The 22,961-nt window shown below is 32.3% G+C and overlaps 2 protein-coding genes and 1 non-coding gene across 3 annotated transcripts; 2 read left to right on the top strand and 1 right to left on the bottom strand.

The window, feature by feature from the left end:
• Window positions 1-1,188: 1,188 nt before the first annotated feature.
• On the top strand, window positions 1,189-15,892 carry MSH5 (MUTS-homolog 5). The gene is made up of 34 exons (XM_085709970.1): window positions 1,189-1,341; window positions 2,614-2,645; window positions 2,973-3,067; window positions 3,306-3,386; window positions 3,460-3,532; window positions 4,098-4,161; window positions 4,413-4,567; window positions 4,679-4,780; window positions 4,859-4,886; window positions 4,966-4,997; window positions 5,094-5,151; window positions 5,315-5,401; window positions 5,727-5,783; window positions 6,386-6,487; window positions 6,611-6,655; window positions 6,884-6,961; window positions 7,200-7,250; window positions 7,331-7,412; window positions 8,333-8,406; window positions 8,488-8,587; window positions 9,551-9,647; window positions 9,718-9,807; window positions 9,894-9,958; window positions 10,067-10,125; window positions 11,069-11,145; window positions 11,283-11,369; window positions 11,890-11,951; window positions 12,050-12,111; window positions 12,874-12,927; window positions 13,023-13,108; window positions 13,523-13,554; window positions 13,635-13,658; window positions 15,335-15,450; window positions 15,535-15,892. Exons 1-34 carry the CDS (start codon window positions 1,297-1,299, stop codon window positions 15,616-15,618), a joined length of 2,436 nt encoding a protein of 811 aa, XP_085566096.1. The 5' UTR covers window positions 1,189-1,296; the 3' UTR covers window positions 15,619-15,892.
• Window positions 15,893-17,723: 1,831 nt separating this feature from the next.
• Window positions 17,724-21,537, bottom strand: LOC146924988 (GDSL-like Lipase/Acylhydrolase superfamily protein). The gene is made up of 5 exons (XM_085709972.1): window positions 21,283-21,537; window positions 20,094-20,239; window positions 19,291-19,524; window positions 18,440-18,686; window positions 17,724-18,165 (listed from the first exon to the last, which is right to left on the bottom strand). The coding sequence occupies exons 1-5, from the start codon at window positions 21,518-21,520 to the stop codon at window positions 17,945-17,947; spliced, it is 1,086 nt and encodes a 361-aa protein (XP_085566098.1). The 5' UTR covers window positions 21,521-21,537; the 3' UTR covers window positions 17,724-17,944.
• Window positions 19,561-19,633, top strand: TRNAF-GAA (transfer RNA phenylalanine (anticodon GAA)). The gene has a single exon. It is a non-coding gene; the product is annotated as a tRNA-Phe (tRNA).
• Window positions 21,538-22,961: the final 1,424 nt, after the last annotated feature.

Below are 22,961 nucleotides of genomic sequence, written 5' to 3'. Positions count from 1 at the left end.
GTGTCTTAACCTTGAGACAGTAGAAGCTCCATTTTGTAGATTCTTGGAAACCACAACAAAATTAAAACTTTACGTGTGTTCGAGCCTCCGAGCACCAAATCAAACTGATACTTATTATATACACTCTCCGATCACTATTATAAGCAAAAAAACAATATTGTAAGTTCATTCATTTAATGATATATGTGGTCTTTATTATAGACGTCTTTATTACAGACCACATACATCATTAAATGAATGAATCCAAAATATTGATTTTTGCTTATAATAGCGACAGAAGGGTGTAAGACTTTGTGTGTTCAAAGAAACCAACAACTTCTTCTTTTAAACTCTAGAAAGTTAAAATGTTGCATGGTTATCGTGAAAAAATTATGGGTGTAGATAGTCTAGCGTTTATTGGTCGCAATAACGGTGATTGTTTGATTGTTTATAAGTCCTGCTAAACTCAAACTAGCCAATTGTATTTTGTTCATATTTTTTGAGCTTAACTTCTTATTTGATTGCTACGTAGTTTCCTTCTTTTGGGTATCGACCCTCTTTCATTAAAAAAAAAAAAAGGTAAACAAAGTGACAACCTATGATTTTCAATGCCATTTTTCAAGTGTCAACTGTCTAAAAAATCTTTTGAAGTTATTTTTTTTAACTGAAACCAATTTTTAAACAAAACAAAAAATTATGAAAAAAAAAATTTGTGCACCCTAGATTACTAAAAGTGTTAACCTCTTGCGGTCTATTTTCAGATGACAACATAAAAAAGAAAAATTAGTCACTTTAGTCCCTGAATGGTAAAGGAATAGTCACTTTAGTCCATGAATGTAGACTCTGTTGGTCAATTTCAGGGACTAAAGTGACTAACGGATTCTACATTCATGGACTAATGTGGTCTTCATTCAGGGACTAAATTGACTAACAAAGTCTACATTTAGGGACTATTTTGCAATTTATCTGCGTTCAGGGACTAAAGTGACTAATCTCCCTATAAAAAAATTGTGTTTAAGACGTCTGGGGATGTGAAAAGTAAACTCACAAAAATTACAGCCCACTAACCCGATAGTTGGTGCTTGGCCCATATGCACAAGCCCATGCTTTTCGGTGCTTCAAACGACGCCGTATCCGAGTCAGATTCAGATTTTCCATCCCTTTCCAATATAAAAACCAGAGTTTCCCTCATTTCGATTTTTCCCCGCTCAAATTTCCGTTACTTTCTTTCTCGCATTTTCGATTTTCACTTTCATTTCAAATTTTCTCGCCCCTTCGTTTTCTTGCTGCGCTCAGAAACAAGATCGATCGCTGAAAATGGAGGATGATATGGATGATGAGATGATCGATGAGGTTCCTCAGGTTCGTTCGTTCATCTCTCACGCTACTTTTTCTTCTAAATTTTCTTACCGCCTAGAAAATGAGAGAAAATTCCACAAACTGATTAACTCGTTTTACTTTTTTCTTATCAATCACGTTACGGAGATCACTGAGGTTGAAATTTGAATCGGTGCAATTGATCACTGAGATCAACGAGATTATTGTGTTTTTATGCAGAATCTGGAAAAATTAACCGTTAATTTGTAGATAATAACGCTCTATAACCGTTTAAATTGATGAACTGAAGTTGAAACTGGAATTGAAGGTTTTTGAACATACTATTTGTGATTATTCTATAATCGCTGTGTTCATATATCCAAATAACTAACACTTCACTATTTGATGATGATGATTTTTATTATAGTGATATTTAACTATACTATTGACGACCTCAACTAGACTTATCATAATAATGTATTTCAAGCAGTAATAAGCTAATAAGCTCTGTAGAACCGAGAATTCTGATGGAAGGTGTGTTCAGTGTTTGACACGTGTAAGTGTGCGACACCGACACATGTGATTATGTTCAATTAATTTATGTTTTTATAAAATTTACCAGTGCCCATGTCAATGTCGTGTTTGGTATACGTGTCTGTTTCAGTGATTCATAGATAACAAGTCATTTGTCACGGTTGTTAGTCATCTATGTTAGAGCTGTGGTTTCTTGTGCTTCTGAATTAACAGTAACTACTAACTAGCATTTACAAATTAAGGAAGAATTAGTTTCAATTTCGTGACGAGATTTCTTTAGTGCAAAAATTTTCATAACATGTTTTATATAAGCAGTAAGCTGACAAGTATATATTCCCAAGGTCTTTGTTAAGTACAAAAATGTAATTTAGGTTTTATATAAGAAGTTATCTGTATATGTTTAATTTTTGAAGTTAGCATACGAAAAACCTAAATTTCTAATGGGAAGGCATGTTAAGTGTCCAACATCGACACACATGCTTATGTAAATTAAGTTTTATATAAGTATTTTTTTTTTTTTTATGTTTCAATTTTGAAGTTACCATATGAAAATATAAAAATTATTTGCTTGTTTGATCCGCAAATTTTATGACGACAATGTCATGTTGAATATTTTATTAACCTAGTGGGAAAAGGCTTTAAATTATTTTCTTTGTTAAAATATTTATTTGATTAATATCTTAACCATATATCTTTATGTATGATTTCTTAGGGATTATGCATAAATGACTCATCAACTTTTCAGTCCTTGGTTTTTACTGGATTTTTTATTTATATATGTAGGTTTACATGGCCTGCATACAAAATGGTCATAGGTAAGCTTCTTTTAATAGCTCAAATATCTGTTACCACTTGCCAGGAATTTCCAACTAATCTAGAATAAAATTGTTTCGTACAAAAACCAAATGATAGTTTCTGTGCATTGGAAGTGAATTTGTGTGAAAAATGATGTTGCAGGAAAGTAGTTCAAATTGAGTAACCAACTGTTTCAGAAACATTGATAATTAAAAATAATATATAAATATAAATTGTAATATGTCCAGCGATGGTTAGACAACTATAAATGTGAGTCACGCAAACTTCTCTGCCCGAGTTTAAATCGAGTATTCTTTGTTTGATGAGTTATTAAATCTTCTTTACAGAATAGGAGTTTCTTATTATGATTCCAGCCTTCGTCAACTTAATGTGCTTGAAGCTTGGGATGATGGGGACAATGGTTTTTCGGTTATTGATCTTGGTATGCTTTTTCCCCTTCATTGCTGTTGGATTTGTGTTCAGTTTAAGTTGCTATGTTCCTCTGTGTTTCCATACACCATCATATTTGAAGCTTAAAGCTAAGAGAATTTACGTGTTGCCGTTTCACACTTATTTCATTATTGTGCTTCATGTGCCCCTAATGATCTGCAATTAATGCTTTTCTTATCGGTTGTGGTTTGTAATGTACGAATGTCTTTTGGCTTCAATGACTAGTACAGTGAAATATCAAGCAAACCCTCTGGTCATATACACAAGCACTAAATCAGAAGAATCATTTTTGGCTGCTCTGCAACAAAGTGGTAATGTGCACTTCATCTGGTTGAGTGACAAAAATATTGCCCTCGGATCATTTTATCAATTGTAGTTATGCAGATGAAGTAGCTGAGGCTCCTACAGTGAAGCTTGTGAAAAGTTCAATATTCAGCTATGAGCAAGCATGGCACAGGTATTGAAGCAGCTAAGATCTTAGAGAGAATTTTTTATTCAAGTGTTTGCAGTGTATTTGTTAATGATATGTTTAATTCTTGGATCTTGATAGACATTGTTTTGTATAGATCTTTCAGTTCTTTGTTTAAATTTTGATTGTTATGTGTCATGGTGATGTATATAACATTTAAAATATGATTGAAACTTATCATGCACAAATGCTCACCCACATGCAAAAGCAACTATGATTATGAGCTTATATTCCATCTTGAATTATTATTTTTTGCTCGTCTTTTCAGCATTGTCTCCCTCTCTCTCTTTTAACCTAGAAAAGTTATGTTTTTCGATTTTCAGCTTCAGTAAGGGTGCAAAAGTCTTTGCAAAATCTGACTTCTTTTGTACTTGTTCTAATTAACATGCCTAATTTTTCATTGTGATTTGGAATGAGGCTATTCTATGAGATCTTATTTGGTGAATTGTCAATCCAATCATTCAAATAAAAAGAGAAACAAAAATGGAGTGCTGAAATTTCAGCAATCATTTGCTTCTTCGTCTTTCACCTCCTCCCCCTCCTGCTTTTACAGATTAATTTACCTTCGGGTGGCGGGAATGGACGATGGATTAGACGTCAAGGAAAGGATTTACTTTGTGAGTCTGAAATTACTACTACTGTAATTTATCATCTTTGTCTCAATGTATCTTGATAGTCGATCTTCAAAGCATCTTAAGATTGTTACTTATAAATGCACATGCTTAGATTAATAATGGAAAACATATATTCTTCTACTATTTGTTACTTGTATTAAGTCTGGTATGTGAATCATTGTTCCGGTCCTTCCATATATCAATGCAATACTCGTAACAGAATTGCATGTATTTCTGCCCTGTTACAATTGCAGTTGAGTTCCATGATGGACATGGGAAGTGAAGTACAAGTTCGTGCTAGTGGTGGCCTTCTTGCAATATTAGAGAATGAAAGGATTGTAGATACTCTTGAGCAAAAAGAATCTGGAAATACATCAATTACAATAGATTCTGTAGCAGAAATTTCACTGTATCCTTACACTCATTTTACTCATCCTTAAATGCTATCCATATTTCTGTGCTATTTGAAAGGAGATAATGTTGAGTTCAACCTGTGTCTTTCTTTAAAGTGGAGATACAGAAATAACTTTATCAAACTTGACGCAGCAGCTCATGAAGCATTACAAATATTCCAGATAGACAAGCACCCAAGCCACATGGGAATTGGTAGATCAAAAGAAGGGTAGTTGCTGACTCAATCTTATATATATTATACTTTAAAAATGAGTTAACTATCTGAGATAATTTTTCTTAATTGCAGGTTTTCTGTATTTGGAATGATGAATAAGGTTTGTTGGAGTTGTTTAATTTAATTTAGCGAGTGCCAGTTTCACGTAACACACAAATAATTGTTTATCCTGAATGCAGTGTGTCACTCCAATGGGTAGACGTCTTTTAAGGTGATAAGTAACGACTTTTAAACTTGTGCGACTGAATTCGTATACATCTTAAACATCAAAACTTTCAGTAATGTTTTTGTCTTGTTCCCATTTCAGACAGTGGTTCTTGAGACCCATACTTGATCTTGAAGTTCTAAACTACCGTTTGAATTCTGTATCCTTTTATAGTTTATCACATATGGCCTTTTTTGCTTTACAAATCTGCTGAATCAAAAGTTTCAGGTTGGAATAAAGTGAGAAAACACAAGTTTATTGTACATTTGGAGGTAACCTAGCTATTTAGTAAAAAAGAACTAATTTTCTTTGATGAGAAATAGATATCTTTCTTTCAAAGCTCGGAAGAACTTGTTGCTTCTTTACGTGAAACCCTGAAATCTGTGAAGGATATTCCCTACTTGCTGAAGGTATGACAATCTCTCCCCTCCCCCCAAATTTCTCAAATATGCTGTGTGTTATCCCTCTAGTAAGCTCTCTTTTATAGATCCTGATTTTTTATGGCCAACTGATTATTGAAAAACAGTGCGAGTGTGCTCCTGATTTTTATCATGTTGAAACTGATGTTTTAACTATTACATGCTGCATTGACATGTGAAGATAGGCTGGTCCGATTTAGTATAATTAGGAATATGATGTTTCTCTGTTCAGCGTAAGTTTATTTCTCTCTATATTTTTTAAACATATTTCTGTGTATACTTATACCTCCAAATATTTAATTTTCAATTGATCAAGAAATTTGACTCTCCAAGCTCCATATGCACTAGCACTGATTGGGCAGCACTTCTGAAGGTAATTTTCTCTTTAATGGCTTTATTTGATTTCCAATCATTGTTTTTTTCCCTTGTGTTGTTTGAATCCATGCTTGCTTCTACATGTAAAAGGTTTCTTGAGTTAATATTTATGTGACCCCAATTCACTTAATAAAAAGGCATAAACTTGTAAGAACCTTTGTTTGTATCTTGTCGCTGGTTGCCTGGAACCAAAAAGTCGTAATCCCCCCTCCCCCCTTCTTGTCTTGTGGTTAATGATCAGTCAATTATAAAATGAATAATATTTTAAACTATTTGGCTGGCTTCAATTTTTACTTCATGTGATTTATAAACAATCATATAAATATGTCAATTATTTAAATTAAATGTCAATTTTTATAAAGAAAAAATGGATAGAATATCTTTTTCATAGTTTTCCTGGATTATCCATGTGTTTTTAGGTGTAGCTTGCTAACTTGCACCTTAGTGATTTTAGGTGGGTGTAAGTTAGCAGCCCCCATATATATATATATATATATATATATATATATATATATATATATATATATATATATATATAGTGAATATCACATTTTGGTTGCTACAGCACAGTTTTTATATTCTTTTATTTGATTGTCTTAGAGTATCAGTGCACTACTGCATGTAAACAAGATATTTGAAGTTGGAATTTCCGAAGGTCTTCAAGAAGAATTGAAGTACTTGAACTTGGATATTGTTGAGATGGTACACATATCCATTCTCTTCAAGTGCACTTGTATTTTTTATTTTTATTTTTATTTTTAAGGGAAGTGCACTTGTATAGTTTCTAGCTTAAATGATTGTTTTTAATGTTCAACAATACTGCAGGCAAGTTCATGCATAACAACGGAGCTTGCATATGTCTATGAGCTGGTACGTTTTATTTTCTTATCTCCTATTAGTTACCAGAACGAGATGCAAAAACTAAATTGTGTGTGATGATGATTTGGTAATTAAATGCATCTGATTAAAAAGAAAAACATCTTAAATGTCGACACAATCTAGAGAGTAGAAACTTATTTGATTTTTTGTTTGAGTATGAGTGACATTTGGTAGTTTTCCTTCAATTGGCTTCCTGTTATAACTGACTATCTTTTACAGATAATTGGGGTTATTGATGTAAACAGAACTAAAGAGAAGGGATATCCAACAGTGGTGAAAGAAGGTTTCTGTGATGAGGTTAAACCCTGGCTCCTCATTCTTTTTTTCCCCTTAGCATATGCATTTTTCAAATTGGAAAATCATTTATTATTCAAATTGTCTGTCAAGTATTTGTGTAGTTGTTCAATAGATGAATTAGTCCGTAGCTGTTTAAGTTTAATCTACTGCATAAATTTTCTTCCTTCACAAGGTAAAATTTGGTTTTACTGTGGCTGACATTTTACTTTTGGACTTTTGATAAATTGGTTATTCTAAGTTGGATGAGCTAAGGCAAATATATGAGGAATTGCCAGAATTCCTGGAAGAGGTAGCTTTGATGAAAACTCTAAATTCTAATTCAGTAAAACAAATATGCTGTGTATATTCACCGTGATACATTTTTTGCAGGTTTCATCGTTGGAACTTGCACAACTCCCTGATCTATGCAAGAACAAGCTTGTTCCCTGTATTGTTTATATACAGCAAATAGGTAATTCTGACTCTGAATAATACTTGCATCCAGAAAACATGTAACTAGTTGATAATAACCCAATATTATTATTATTATTATTAATATTATTATGGAATGCACTATTTCTTTGTTGATTGCTATCTTGACATGTTTTCCTTGCAATGTATTTGTTTGACTGTTGTGCCAACTGCCCAAGCTTGTTCAAGTTGAAGCTAAATAAGAGTAGGAGTCTGACGCCCTTGGCCCAAATCACTATGTGTCATCAGGCTTTAACATTCGAGTTTTGTGTTCAAATCCCTCCACAGCCTTCCATGGTTTAGGAGAACAATTAACTCAATTGAGTGTCTGGATTCTTAGTTCACCAATCACAGTATCTTGATAAAAATAAAACAAGTCTTTTTGTTGTTATATAAGATTGTAAAGAAGTATAATAGTTTAGTTTTTATTATACAAGTTACTTATTCCGAGTTCTGAGTTTTGCCAACTAATTTACGTTTAATTTTCCAAATGTTGCTTTTAGATATTATGTGTCTTTGTTTGATGCTAAATTAAATCTTTTCTGGGCTAGAACTGTTCCTGATGCCTGGGTTTCTGGATCAGTTATTAATGGAAGATGATGGATGACAAAAATTTAACGTTGAACTATCGTGAAAGCATTTTTAACTAGACATGCAAAATCTACAACTTGCATTAAGAGCTAGAAACCTAATTAAAAGGTTATCTATCAAATCAAGAAGGTCAAAGAACAAAAAAAGTTAAAGCTAATACACTAATTTGCTCTGTTAATTTATTTATAAATATTTTCTAACTAAAATGCCTTTTTTTTAAAAAAATCCCTGGACTGCCATGGCACCATGATTGTTACAGGCTTGCCGACATGGTGACTGTTTAACAGCACTTGAGATTTTATCATTGCATATTGTTTTTGTTTTCTGTAGGATATTTAATGTGCATCTTTGAAGAAAAACTTGAAGAAGCCACTCTCGAGAAACTTATAGAATGGGAATACACTGTATGTTGGTGTCTGCATTTTGTTCAAGTAATTTATTCTAATCGATATATTCTATTTTGATGGTAATCATTTCAAATATAGTTTGGTGATGCAGATGGAGAGACGAAAAGATATTTTTATCGTACACCAAAGACACGGGAATTGGACAATCTTCTAGGAGATATCTATCATAAAATTCTAGGTGTTTAATCATTTTTTATATTTCCCCGATATCTTTTCACTTTTCGGGGGTTCTATTGAGGGACATTCAAAAAACAGGGTGCCTCCAATCTCTCATGCTGCAACTTTAGAAAGTGATCCTAGAAGCTATGTCTTGCCAACAACCTCCACATTTTTTAACTGAAGATTGGGAGTTGCATATGGTTCCCTTAGAAGTATTGGATGTATGCAGGCTGCCTAATAGAACTTCACAATTTTTAATAGGAGAGATGATTTTCATACAACCAAATTCGGACAACTTCTGTGACAATTTTTTACGTGGTTAACGCAATTCAAATGTGTTTAATTATCTTCAGTAGATGGTTAATTGATATGCCAAGTGTTGAAACTCATTAATCATCAACATAACTTCATTAACCACAAATTTGATGGTTAATCATAATTTTCAGATGTTTGGAAACCTGAAAATTGTGATTAATCACATTCAAATTCATGGTTAATGAAGTTACGCCGATGGTCAATTAGTTTTGATGCCTGGTATATGGTATACCTATTAATCATCTACTATACGTAATTAACCACTTTAAAAGTAGTCGCAAAAGTTTTCAAATATTAGTTGTTTGAATAACACTTCTGTTTAATTAAGTGGTCCGATTTTACGGATCACGAGAACACACGTGAGGATAGTGATGGCCTTCCCTGCATTCAACCTTGGGAACAAAGAGGATCTGCCTGTCTGTGTGTGCGGGTGTTTTACCCTACTTATTTCCTTGTTCTGCATCTTCTGTTGGTCATTAACAGAGGAAATGCCCTCTGGTTGTAAGGAGTTAGCTCCAGACCTTGACGAAATTCATTCAGAAAAACAGATTTGTATATTTATATACAAAGATACATTACAGAGAATATTGAGTTTTCTTTTAGAGTTGCAATAATTGGTCTCTAGTGCAAATCTTTACTTAATTATTTTTGAATTCTGTCGTTTAAGATATGGAGAGGGCGATCACCAGAGATTTGTTTTCGCATGTGTCATTGTTCTCAACCCATTTGACAAAGGTGGCAACTTTTGCGGCTGAACTGGACTGGTAAGATAAACTTTTGTTATTAATAACATGTGCTTTCCCGGACATTTCATCATTGATAATTTTTTTCCAGTTTTTTGTCGATGGCTTTGGTTGCTCGACAGAACAACTATGTCAGACCTGTATTGACCGAAGAAAACTTGCTCGATATAAAAAATGGAAGGTTCGACGCATCTGGTTCATAAAAATCCTCTGGAAAATGGATAACTATTGAAATGATTAATGATAAAAAGTTGTTTTTGTTTGTAGGCATGTTTTACAGGAAATGACTGTAGACACGTTTATTCCTAACGATACTAAGATTTTTCATGATGGTAAATAGATGTAGATATTCATAACTGATATTAGCTAAATTATGTCCAAGAAATTCTTATTGCTATAATTTTACTGTTTAATCCCTGTTCAATTACTCTTTTTATCAGGAAGAGTTAACATCATTACTGGTCCTAACTTTTCTGGGAAGAGTATCTATATAAAACAGGTGTTTAGTTATTATTCTTTATATTCCTAGAATATGTATTCTCTTCTCTATGGCATTTGTATTTATTGTTTCGAATAGCAATAATGTTGAAGAGGCAGGCCATCTTCTTTTTAACCTCTATTTCTAATGTTCAAATAATATGTTTCAGAACTATTGTTTTTAGCGTTACATGTATCAATGCTGGTTGTTATTATTCATCTGATCTGACAACTCTAAAAAGCTACAATTGTAAACAGAATTTATGAATCTTGGAACAGAAAAGTCCATTGCAGTCCGAAATTACAGATCCTATATAAATCTCACAGTATGATCAATAAAATCCCAGAAGAATTACTGGTTCCTATATAACAATTTAACAAGTGATAAATACAAATGAAAGAATTTTTTACTGGTTTGCAGGTCACACATCTCTCTGTTTTATGGTAAGAGTTATGTATTTTTACCTATGATTTTGAAACGTCATTACACCAATTGGACGCAGTCCTTCGTGTCATTTGGTGAATGCTAGCTGGATTTGTCCATTGGGCACGGGACATTTTCGCATGCAATAAAGAAGTTTGAGGAGTAATAAGGGCAATTTTATTTGGACAATTTCAGTTTTATTTTGGATTTACAAACTTAAAATAACTTTATTTACTTGACCTGTTTATGGTGCTTTGCCAATGGGTACTCAAAGGGGTTTAATTCTGATGGTGGATAGGCAGAGATTGGCAAGCTTGTCTGTTTTGGTTGTCGATTTTGCTTTTTTACTTGTTTTCCTTTAATAACACATTCTGTTCTCTGTTTATGTGCTTCACTCTAACAATTTTTATGTCTTGTAGTTGAACACAGAATTTATTCTCCATTTATTTTTTGGATAGTTGATCCTTACTATACAATGCTATGGTCCTTGCCCCTGATTATCTATAATAAAAAACAATAACCAAGTGTTTTCCTTTGTCAGGTGGCTATTATTGTTTTCCTGGCCCACATTGGTAGTTTTGTGCCAGCTGATGCAGCAACTGTTGGGCTGACAGATAGGTATGACTTTCTTGTACCCCAAGTCTTTTATGAGATAGGACTTTGTATTTCTAAAAATTACAATCTATATTTAAAAAAAAAAAAAAAACTATTTCAATCATAATGTTAACAGATTTTTTTGGGGATCAAAACTGCAGAATATTTTGTGCGACAGGAAGCAGGCTTATGACAGCAGAACAATCAACGTTTATGATTGATCTACATCAAATTGGGATGATGCTGAGGTATGCTGAAAAAAAGACGGATAAGCATAGCTGTAACACTAATACATTGAACTAAAAGCAATCGTGGGCTAAATCTGTATGTTCACCTAGTATTTGAACTACTGTGCAGTATGATCCTTTCTTTCACATTATTCTTTTATAACTGTACAATATAGGATCAGGAAACCACTATAATAAAGAAAGTCGGTAAAGTTTACATTATAAAAAAGATACTGTGTCTAATATGATTTGGAGGATAGTCTAATAGTCAGTGATAGGGAGAAACAAAAGATATATAAGTTAAATCAGTAAAAGGGATTTAGAGGTTATATGTAAGTTAATTCATGATAGAAATGTAATGATAGTAGAAAGTTTAATTATTGTTATTGCAGTCAAAACCTGCAGGCATGCTAACAAAACTAAAATAAGTCAAATCATTAAAAGAGATTTAGAGATCATATGCAAACTTAAGATATGATAGAAATGTAGTGACAGTAAAAGATTTGATTATGGCTGTTGTGGTGAAAATGTACACCTGCAGGCATGCTACTTCACGATCTCTGTGTCTGGTGGATGAATTTGGTAAAGGTACTCTTACAGAAGGTCAGTTTCTTCAATGTTTCTGAAATGTCTAATATGTGTAATACATGACTTTATTTAAGAGACTAATTTTTAGCATATATGTTTTGATCTCCTTTCAGATGGCATTGGTTTGCTTGCTGGGGCCATAAATCACTTTATCACGTGTGATGAACCTCCAAAGGTTTAACTCTTATATTCCTGAAATGTCTGTTAGCTTTTCATTCAATTTTGAAAACTGATGTAATTTTTAATTATGGTATTTTGGCGATGGGCCACGCTCAGTCGGTTTCTCAATACTTTTTTATGGCCTTCCCTTGCCTCTTTGGTGGAAGCCATCTTTCAATTATATTTGCATGCTTACATATAGATTCATCCTATGTTCATCTTAAAAGTAAATACATTGTGAGAACAATTTCATATAAATGGCATGGTTTTTTTCAACATATTGATTGATTATTATTTTTTGCATGAAATTCATATTTGTTTCTTCACACAGACACACGTGCGCGCGAGCGCACATACACACATTCTTTTTATCAAACTTGTACTTTAGGGGCTAACTTTATCCACCTAACTTCAAATTAATTTGAATATAAAATTAGTGTACCGACTTTTGAAAGGGAGACAGTCTCTTCTATTTATTTTCGTTTAAGATACACAGTTTTACTGACATTTATTACTTTTTTGAGTCGTCTGATTTTAAATTTTACAATTTTGCATATATCTTTTACTTTTTAACTCAATATTAGCTTATTGTATTTGTACTCAAAAATTATTTATTTATGAAATTTTCTTTATAAGTTATTCAAAAAAAATTAACTGTATAAATCGATAACTTGTAATTGTATATTCATAGTTACGGTTATTTGTTTCACTTTTTGTAAACTAAGAAACACTTTCTCGTGAGAGATTGTAATTGCCATTTTTTGTATGAATTTTCTAGGTTTTCGTGTGCACTCATCTGATGGATTTATTGCACGGGTGTTCTTTGACCAAGGTTTTGTACTTGTTCAATATGGTGGAGTTTGATGTTTTAAAACTCTTAATTGAATGTTACATGATAATTTATATGGTTTTATTGGATTATTTCAGTCCGAGCAGATTAAGTTCTACACAATGAGTATACTGAGGCCTGAAGACGATTCAACTCATATCGAAGATATTGTTTTTTTATATAGGTATCTTTTTGTTGATTCTGCCATTTAGTATGCTAGGAATTATACTTACCTCATAAGGGCATCTGTTGACAGTGAATTCGATAGAAGGCTATTGCCTTATTGTACTTTACTTGATCTGTTCATTTTACATGCCCACCACGGCCAATATTAACCTTATAAAATGCAAACCTTTTCATCTGGACATGGAAAACTGAAAGCCAAAATTTATATATTTGAGCATACATTTGTTTCAATATTTTCCCTACTGATAGCTAATAGCCGAATATATAATAACATGTGCATGAGTGGTCGTATTCAATTCATTCAATGACGTCCTTGTGCTTTCTAGATTATTGAAATTAGTATGGAGTTAAAATGGTTCTGCATCTGAGAAGATTTCAGCTTTGCTATTAACTTACTTTCATATTGCTGCAGGCTTGTCCCCGGGCATGTGCATCATAGCTATGGTATGCTTTTGCTTTACTAGTATTGTATATCAATTGAAAAATGGATGGAAATGACATGCGTTGTTTTGGGAATCTTGTAGGGCTGCACTGTGCACTACTGGCAGGTAATTTACAAGATACTGTTTAAAAATTATATTACCTGATCAAAAAGGTTATAGAAAACGTATTTACATACACGCGTGCGCGTGTGCAAGGTGATGCTTGAATGCCTATGTTTGTTATGATTTCATTGTAAATAATAAATGCTAAGGTTTTAAGTTTTACTGTAGCAATGGGGGATGAGTCATGCACAGACAGGTGAGTGGAAGTGGGACATGTGATATGAATTGGTAAAATCTATGGGTTTTCTCGGTAGAAGTAATGTCGTTCTGATTCTGTGGAACCATTCAAATGCTTGTGAAATCTATTGCTAAAAAATGCTCTTATGGAGTGGAATTTGTGATTTTTGAACTCTTTCAATCACAAGAAAAATTATAAGCATTTGAAATGACATATCCTAATGTCTTTGTAAGAGATGATGAATGAAACAAGCATTCTAATTGTCTTAAGTCTAGTTTAATTGGTGGATCTGCTTCAAGAAGCTGCCATTAAGAGAGAGGAAAAGGAAAACAAAGCATTGCTTGATTTTTCAATTACTTATATGATGTAGTCAGCTTCATTATGTTTGCACTAATCGTAATGAAATCAGCTTCATTATGTTTGCACTAACTGAGCCACTGATAAGTATACTATGGTTTAGGGATGCCTTTAGTTCCTATAGCTGTGCTTACTTGAGTTTTGAGATTTTGATCCTTAGAGTTGTTAGTTTTTATTTGAATGTTATATTAGTTGGGGGAGGATTCAGTCATATAGTCATAGATCATCCAATGTAGGATCCCACATAGTTTGTTCAATCACGGACTCCAGCTGATATTTCCAAACCCTCTGTCCATCTCTTGGCTTTGTTGGCACTCTACCTCACCATTTCCACCCCAGTTATATGTTTTGTATAATCACATCATATAATATAATACCATACCTTAAATCAGAGGAATTGATCCTTGGTGGAAAATACGAACCATTTACTTTTTTAGTTGCTATAAATTAGAAGAACTAAAGCCCAAACAACCAAGAAATAGAGGGATTGATTCTTAAATCCTGATTTTTTAAGAATTAAGATTCTACCAGGCTCCAAATGGAAAACCTCAAGTTACAGGGCAAATTTTCTATAAGCAACTAAGGCAATGTTTATGCTTGAATTGATTCTAGAGGGATTGATATAATCTGATATTACAAACAGGGTATTAGTTGTCGGGACCAAAAGCCAAATAAATAAAGATACTGTTGTAGAGATCAAAAGCCAGATTAGTGAAGATAAGTGTTAGCTACATTCTCCAATACACTCTTCTTAACACACTATCTCTCATTGGTTGAAATTTAAATGAATTCCATTAAATCATGTGGGTTGCACATAAATATGGTTAAACTCGTAAATTTAAACCAATATAAGTTATATAACTTATAAGAGAGGGTGTGCTGATGTGTTGCTAGTATATTTCATTAATGAAATCTGTACAGAAGAGGCCAGTCAACAAAACTTTATACAGATTAGAGACTAAAATTTACTTTGAAGGTGAAACTAAACATATTCATATTAGGTGGATGTGTTTTCTGGTATGTGTATACTGAACACAGATATTCTTTAATTTATTTTACTTTACCTTTTTAGTAATGTGATGAATATATTGAGTCCGATTTTTCCACTTAATTTCTGATAGATCAGGCTGCATCGTTCATGCAGGTGTGCCAGACGAAATTATAAAAAGAGCAGCAATTGTGTTGGACGCTGTTTCAAAAAACAATTGTGTTGAGAGGTTATGCAATGAGAACATCTCAGCTCAAGATGATGAATACAAGGTATTATTTCAGTTTCAAAAGTCAAATTAAAGATACTTGTTACATTTTGGATATCATTTACTCACATATACATGTTTCATGCAGGACGCTATGGAGAAATTGTTGAAATTTGATGTTGACAATGGCGACTTAAACCTTTTTTTCGAGGATATATTCTGCAGTTCCTGATGCATCATAAGTTCATAACCAAGGCATTTGCTTATAGTTTTCAACAAGGAGTGTATATATATGCTTTCCTTATTGACTTTATTTTTTTTCCTTTATTTCCTCTTCATGTATTTTGTTTACTGCTTGGTTCATATATTAACTTGTATGTTTGGTTTTTTTTATGGTATTTCTCGATGGATTTTGGAGGGGAGAACTTACCTTTCTCTTTTGAATTACAGACACTATAAAATCTTTTTTAAAATCAATTAAGTTTGATTGAAGTAGTATATGATCATTTATTATGGTGTTCTTTGAATATTTTTAAAATATCAAATATATTTTGAAATATAGACTTACCACTCCAAAACGCCCTCCCCAACATACCCTTAGAGTTTAGAATTAATTTTGACATATTTTTATGTTCTCAAGTATAATTGATTTTGACTTGAAGCTAGAATTTGTATCTTTTGACTTCCACAATTAATTTTAGTTTTGAATGTATTGTTCAATCCACTTGTAAATGAATATGTTCAAACATAGATCATTTTGCATTCAACTTATCTTTAGTTAGAATTAATTTTGATAAAATTAATTTGTGTCATTGTAGAATCAAACACCCGCGTATGTTTCTTTTTGCAGTGACAAAATGATTTTGAATGATTCAATTTTGAAAATTTGATTTTGTCTAAAATTTAGATACGTATAAAATTATTCATGTTTGAATGCAAAGATGGAAAAGTGAGTTGAAAAATAATTTAAGACACAAAAATGTAAAGGATCTAATTGAGGAAAGGAAATTAAAGATCTAATCCATATCCAAAGATATCACATCCACCATCATCTAATCGACAACTGCAACTGAAATGTGGAATATCTTGAAAGATCGATATTACCAATGCAATGGTCTCCTGAGGTTTTCCAGCTAAAAGAAATGGTAGTTTCTAATTGATATTTATCATACAAAAATTATTAACTTGATGTTATCATACAAACTATAGATGTTATCAATTGATATATCATACAAACTATAGATGTTATCAATCGATATAAGCATAACAAACAAAGACAAACTGAACCACTTTGATTCAGTTGATAGTTACTCAATCATTGGCTTTAGGATTGACAACTGAAGTAAATGAAATTTTCAACTATGGTAACTATGATTCAGCTTGAAGAAATGTGGAGGATGTGCATGAGAAAGTTGAAGATCAAGAGATGAGATCAGAGGCTCCTCACTCTCAGCCTGGTGTAGGTAAAAACGATAGTTAAATTAATAATGCTGAAGTGCGTGGTTTGCGTTTGATGGACCATATGATGTTTTGCTTAATGATTATTTTTTTTTTTTTATTTCAATAACTAGCTTGTTTTGGTATAACTATTTCTATTAATTTATAATTCCTTATTTGTTAAAGTTATGATTTTCTGACATTGCTTGGTTATTTTATTATAATTTGTTTTTCCTTCAGAAAATTCACCACCAGTTCATCTAAAGTCTCTACAGCCTATATTGGAGGAGGAGCAAGATGAGGAACATAATGAAATTAATGTGTATCTAACAATGGTTCAGGTGAACAATCATAGCAATGTTTTCTATAATTTTTTATTAAGTACTTAGTTATCATTTCACTATAATTTTGTTTTTTTTATGCAATTATTACTAGTGACAAAGTAATTTTGCAGGTAATGATGGTGAGGAGGAGAAAGAGGATCACGATGTTCGTTCTGAAGCTCATATTACTCATCACCGCTTGTCAAAATGTGGGGAATGTGCATGAAAATGTTGAAGATAAAGAAGAATTCGGATGCTCCAAGCTGTGAGGAGACTCTTGATGATGAGGAGATTGACAATGAGTGTACTAATCCTTTGACGAAGAGAGGAAAAAAGAATGAAAATGCTCCAGATAAATCTCCAATGAATTTTTTTCAAAAAACAAAATCTCTTTCGAAAACTCAGACACTAGGACATGGGATTCATAAGGGCATTTGGTAAAATCTTTGATTATTTTCTGTGCAAGTGATGCCATTTTGAGGAATCATTAAATTTCTTGAGAAATGAGTTGCTAAAGATTGCTCTTGTGGGATGGAATTTGATATTTTTTTAACTCTTTCAAATCACAAAGCAAAAGTTAGAGTAAAAGCATTTGAATTGCCTTATCATCCTAATGTATTTGCAAGAGAAGATGAATGTCAGAAACACACTGCAGTTTGTCGAAGAGTCTATAATTTCCCTTTGGTTGTACAAAAAAAAAAAAATCATTTGAAGTGAAAAATTGATTGCCAATGGCCGGACGTAGGTTAGGTTGTGAGCATCTGTCATTTCGCTTGACCTATTTCAACGTCTATCGCCTCAGGCTGCTACTAGCTGTCTCATATTAATAGGAGAAGTGTAAGTTGAAGAACCATCGAAAATTTTGTCGAAAAAGATACGTGAAGCTGCCTCCGTGGGATGAAATTGATCCCAGAAAACGTGGTCTTGTCTGTTGGGACAAAGATGTGACACAGGCAGGCAAGGTGCCCTGGCATTTAGCTCTCCTAGTCCACAACAAGCAGCTTTAACATCTGTAAATCCTGAAATGGATTCATAAACTCATTTTAGCATCAAATTTCACAAAACCTTGCAATTAAATAAAACTAGCATGTATGATCAATTATTACATTTTGTCCCATGGCATAATAATTGATTATGTCTAAGCTAATTATAAAATTAGTGCATGTTTGGATTGGATGTGATGATAACCAAATCGGGTGAATCGCCATGATTTTGGTCAAAGTTACACTTTATAACTTCGACAAAATCATGGTGTGTCACGGAAAGATATTGGCGACTAAGCGATAGTAATACCGTAGGAAGCTGGATTTTGAATGAGATCGTTCATGGCGGCGTAAGTGTCAAAGTAAGAGTACATTATGCCTTGATTCTCTGATTGCCATTCCTTCAACATGGATTGAAGACCTTTGTTATATTGAACAGACCAGTAATTGGTTTCTACAACACATTCCGTTTGGTTCTTGAGCCTGAACACAGGACAACATCCAAGTGCCCCCACTCCAGCAATCTCAAATTTACGTCCACCATTATCATATAATCGCTGCAAAAATTAAAAACATAAATAAGAATGTATCCTCTAAGCAAACATAACAGAATATAATAATGGCTGGTAAATGAGATATGGTTCAACCATATGTACGCCATTGATAAATGTGGTTATGAATCGAAATACAGTAATAGCCTATTTATTGCTTGAAATTTCATATTTGATGAGAATGAATATACTTTATATTTTAAATTTTAGATGAAAATGTTGTGTGTGGAATCACTTTAGCAGATTTAAAGTTGGACTATTTTGTGATTGGTGCATGTTAGGCATCCTTGTGACGTACACATAAATAACAATATATGAATCAACTACACAGACACACACGAAGATTGGACAAGGCAATAATATGTCGACACCAATTATATTTTAAAAATGGAATTAGTAATTACATGTGTCGGTATCGTGTTAGTCTTGATATTAAGACGTGTATGACAACGGACACACTTTTAATTTGAAGTACTAGTCCGTACTTAAGTGTAACAACAACCTAAGGAAAAACTATATAACTAAAAGTAAATGTTCCTTGTTAAAATGCACTACTTTTGCATACAATGAAACTAAATAATTAACATAATGCTGAGTTACTGTGACATACCTGTAGTTGGAGCTTGAGTGAGAAAAGCATGGAATCAACATACTGTTGTGGGGTATTTTTCTTACGAAGTTCAGATGACTCAAAATATCCAAAGAGATCATTGCTACCAATCACAACAGCAAAAATTGATTTTGAGAGATGTTTCTGTAAAGCACTTGCTCCCACTTCTCTTGTTAGTTCCTCATACACGTTTGTGTAGTAGTTCACTTGCTTTGTCAACGGCAACGATTGTCTCTACAAAACAGAAATGATTTAGATGCATATCACCAAGCGGGGATAGCTCAGTTGGGAGAGCGTCAGACTGAAGATCTGAAGGTCGCGTGTTCGATCCACGCTCACCGCACAATAACAGTTTTTTATTTTCTTTAATTTTTTTGTGCTGGCGTAAAGTGATCCATGTCACTACTATAAGGGCCCACATCCTCTAGAGATAGACAACAATCTTTGACTTTGTCTTGCAAACCTAACTTATGGGCCCACCTCTATTTGGGATATTATATATAAGCACAAAAAATATGAAAATTAAAATGAAATTTGCTACTGCAAAAAAAAATATCAAAAATTCAATTTAGTCTTTCATAATTTTCTCATGATCTAAGTTACTCTGACTTATTATAACATAAAAACTAATTTACAAAAACAAAAATGAAAATGTTATTTGTCAAAAAAAAATGAAAATATTAAAGACTATTTAGGATATTATTCGTCATGGCTAAATTAGATCGATATTAGATTCGATCGAAAAAAATGATTAGAATTCGAGTTAGGTCTTCATTCAAAAGAATATAAAATTGGTGACTTACATAGCGTTCATCTGTACCATCAAATATTCCAGCACCTGCGGAAGCAAAGCTAACACCATTTATGAAGGATGCATTATTTTCACTTTTGTTACCCTTTGATACTAAGGAGAGGTAAGGTGGTGAAGTTGCCAAACCCAATTTCTCACCTGCAACCCAACAAATTAATCATATACAATTTCTTTTTGGAATTTAATCGTATATATTTTCGTTTGAGACAAATACAAATAGAACCGATTAACATAAGAAAAAGACAAATGGAATGAATTGGAAACTCTATTGTCAATACACGTGTCTATAATAATTTACTATAGTGTCCATACCTCAATAAAATAACCAGATTTTTTTGTTAAATGACTTAAAATAATCAGAAGTTAATAATGACATTTTTTTGAAGGAAAAGTTAATAATGACATTAACACTTGAACTTTACATGTATGTATGTATGCATGCATGTACTTATAGAGGCTTGCCATCATTTCTCTTGTTTTTTATTTTGGTCATATCGTGTTTTATGAAGAAAAAAACCATTTATATTCTTGTAATAGGAAATAAACTTTTTAAAGTTTTCTCAAGTTTGTTGAGCAATTCCATCTATTTCTGCATCCCATGTAATTATGTTTTTTCCACTCTCAGTTCACCAAATCAAAGTCGATCACATGGGTTTATTTGAAGGAAAAAAATTGCAAAAAAGAAATATGGTTTTTTTTTTTTGGTTCAAAAATATGGATTATTTTGACCCCATAAAATATATATCCAATTGACGCGCATATTACTTTTTTTTAAAGAATAATATTCAAAAAACAAGTATAATATCTGATATACACACATATTATTGGTGATTATTAATTTAAAATGAGTAGATTAATTAGCAGGTTGGAGTATGAAAATATTTATATTTTCAAAACTATATAAAAACAGAGATAATAATATTTAAGCTATTTGATCACTAATATTTCTAGTCGAAAATACAGGCTAATGACCATAGAAAATATGATTTGATGTTTTTGGAATTTCAATGATAACAAGATTGCTATCATCAATTACTTCAAAAAAAAAAAAGATTTCTATCATCAAAGATATCATATGTAATAATCAACACATGAATTTTGGATCATACCAATATATTACAAAAATGATAGTAGTAATATATTTGAAGAGTTAGTTGAATCAATTGAATTTTGAATCATACCAATAAAATCAGCAGCATTTTTGCCATTGCTAAATCTCCCAGTTGGTTTGTGATTGAGAAAATCAACACCATAGTGACGATGATTTGCCTTGGCAATGGAAAGAGACAAGTAATTGTTGTTGCCAACATCTACTAGTGAATCTCCAAAAACATAAACAGCAGGAACCATTTGAGCTATTGAGAAACCATAGCTATAGAAAAATACAAAGGAACACACAAGTAAAGCTTTGAAACCCATCTTGTATATTGCTATGTGATTGCTTAATTGAACTTGTTTTTGGATTTAAAGCAATTCCAAAACTTTATCAATGAGTGGTACACGTCAATTTGCGTGTGAAAAGAAGAGATTTGATCTAGTGCTTAGTGAATCAAAGTATGCAAAGAGAGCACTCCAGAATATATTCTCCACCCACTTACATTTGATATTGTTTTATTTTAATGTTATTTTTTTTTATAACATTTTTTAAAGTTGGTCTATACAAATGTTGTCATTGTCAAAAGTAAGATTAATTTGTGCTTAGGAGCAAAATTTTAATGATCCAACTAGGACAATCTATTTCTTTATATTTTGTAAGCTTTATGATCTTAATTTTTATGTAGCTGATAATCACGTGACAGCCATATGCAATTAATTAGTTAGTTTATTGAAAGTGAAAGCATTCACAAAAGCGTGTGTGTGTGTGTGTATATATTGTGTTCTTTATGGTATATTGTAGTAATAAATATAAGCTACCTTTTATATATGTTAGGTAAAAAAAAAAAAAAAACATTATATATGCAATTAAATCGGTTATTTGCATTGACAAAAAGAAATCGATTATGTGGTTGTCTTGTGTTTGGAATTCATAGATCATTTAAGCCTTTTATGCATATTGGTTGTTTTGTGTTTGGATGATATTGAAGGAAATGAATAGAAGAATTTTCGACAACAAAGAAGCTAAGCTACCCCAATTGTTAGGTAAAATTAAGTTGCAATTTTATTGGTCGATGAAGGTAAAGGATTTTACTTTTGCCTTTGATTATCATGTTTGATGGCTTAATCCCTATTGTGTATGAGCCTCACTACGTAGCTTTTCTCCTTTTATTCGCTCTATTCCTTAGACATATTCTTTGTGGTGACTTTGCAATTAACTTTTGATGTTCTTTCTCGGCACTTCTTGTGTAGGGTAGAATGTGGTTTCTTAATTTATTCTATTTTGGCTTGTTCAAAAAAAATTAATTTATCATAAACATCTCATTTAAAGGACTATGATATTTGCCCTTCAAATTGTTATTACTTTCATTTCGTTTTCAACGTTTATTCTTTCTCTTCTCTCAATTTCGAATTTAAGATTTAAATTATTTTTCCCCTAATCTAATTTTCTCGCAATTATTTCTTTTTAAGGTGAATTTTGTATACGAATCAAGGATCACCTAACTACAAAAATACGAAACTGCATTTCTATGATTGGAAGAAAGTGTTTTAAAAAAAGTTTGTGAGGGAGGATACCAAAAGATTATTTTCAAATGGAAAACGAAACACATGATAATATTGTGATTGTTTGATGTAATCACTTTGATTTTATTTCTCAGTCATACACATTTTGTGAATGAATGAGAAAAATGTGTATGAATAAGAATTTGATTATCTTTTTGAGACAAATACATGAGAGTTTGAACTGAATATTTATTAGTTTGAA

The sequence above is a fragment of the Medicago sativa genome, chromosome 5, assembly GCF_051527215.1.
Source record: "Medicago sativa cultivar Bolivia chromosome 5, Bolivia_mono, whole genome shotgun sequence".
Classification (NCBI taxonomy): domain Eukaryota; kingdom Viridiplantae; phylum Streptophyta; class Magnoliopsida; order Fabales; family Fabaceae; genus Medicago; species Medicago sativa.
This window is presented reverse-complemented; position numbering and strand designations above follow the sequence as displayed.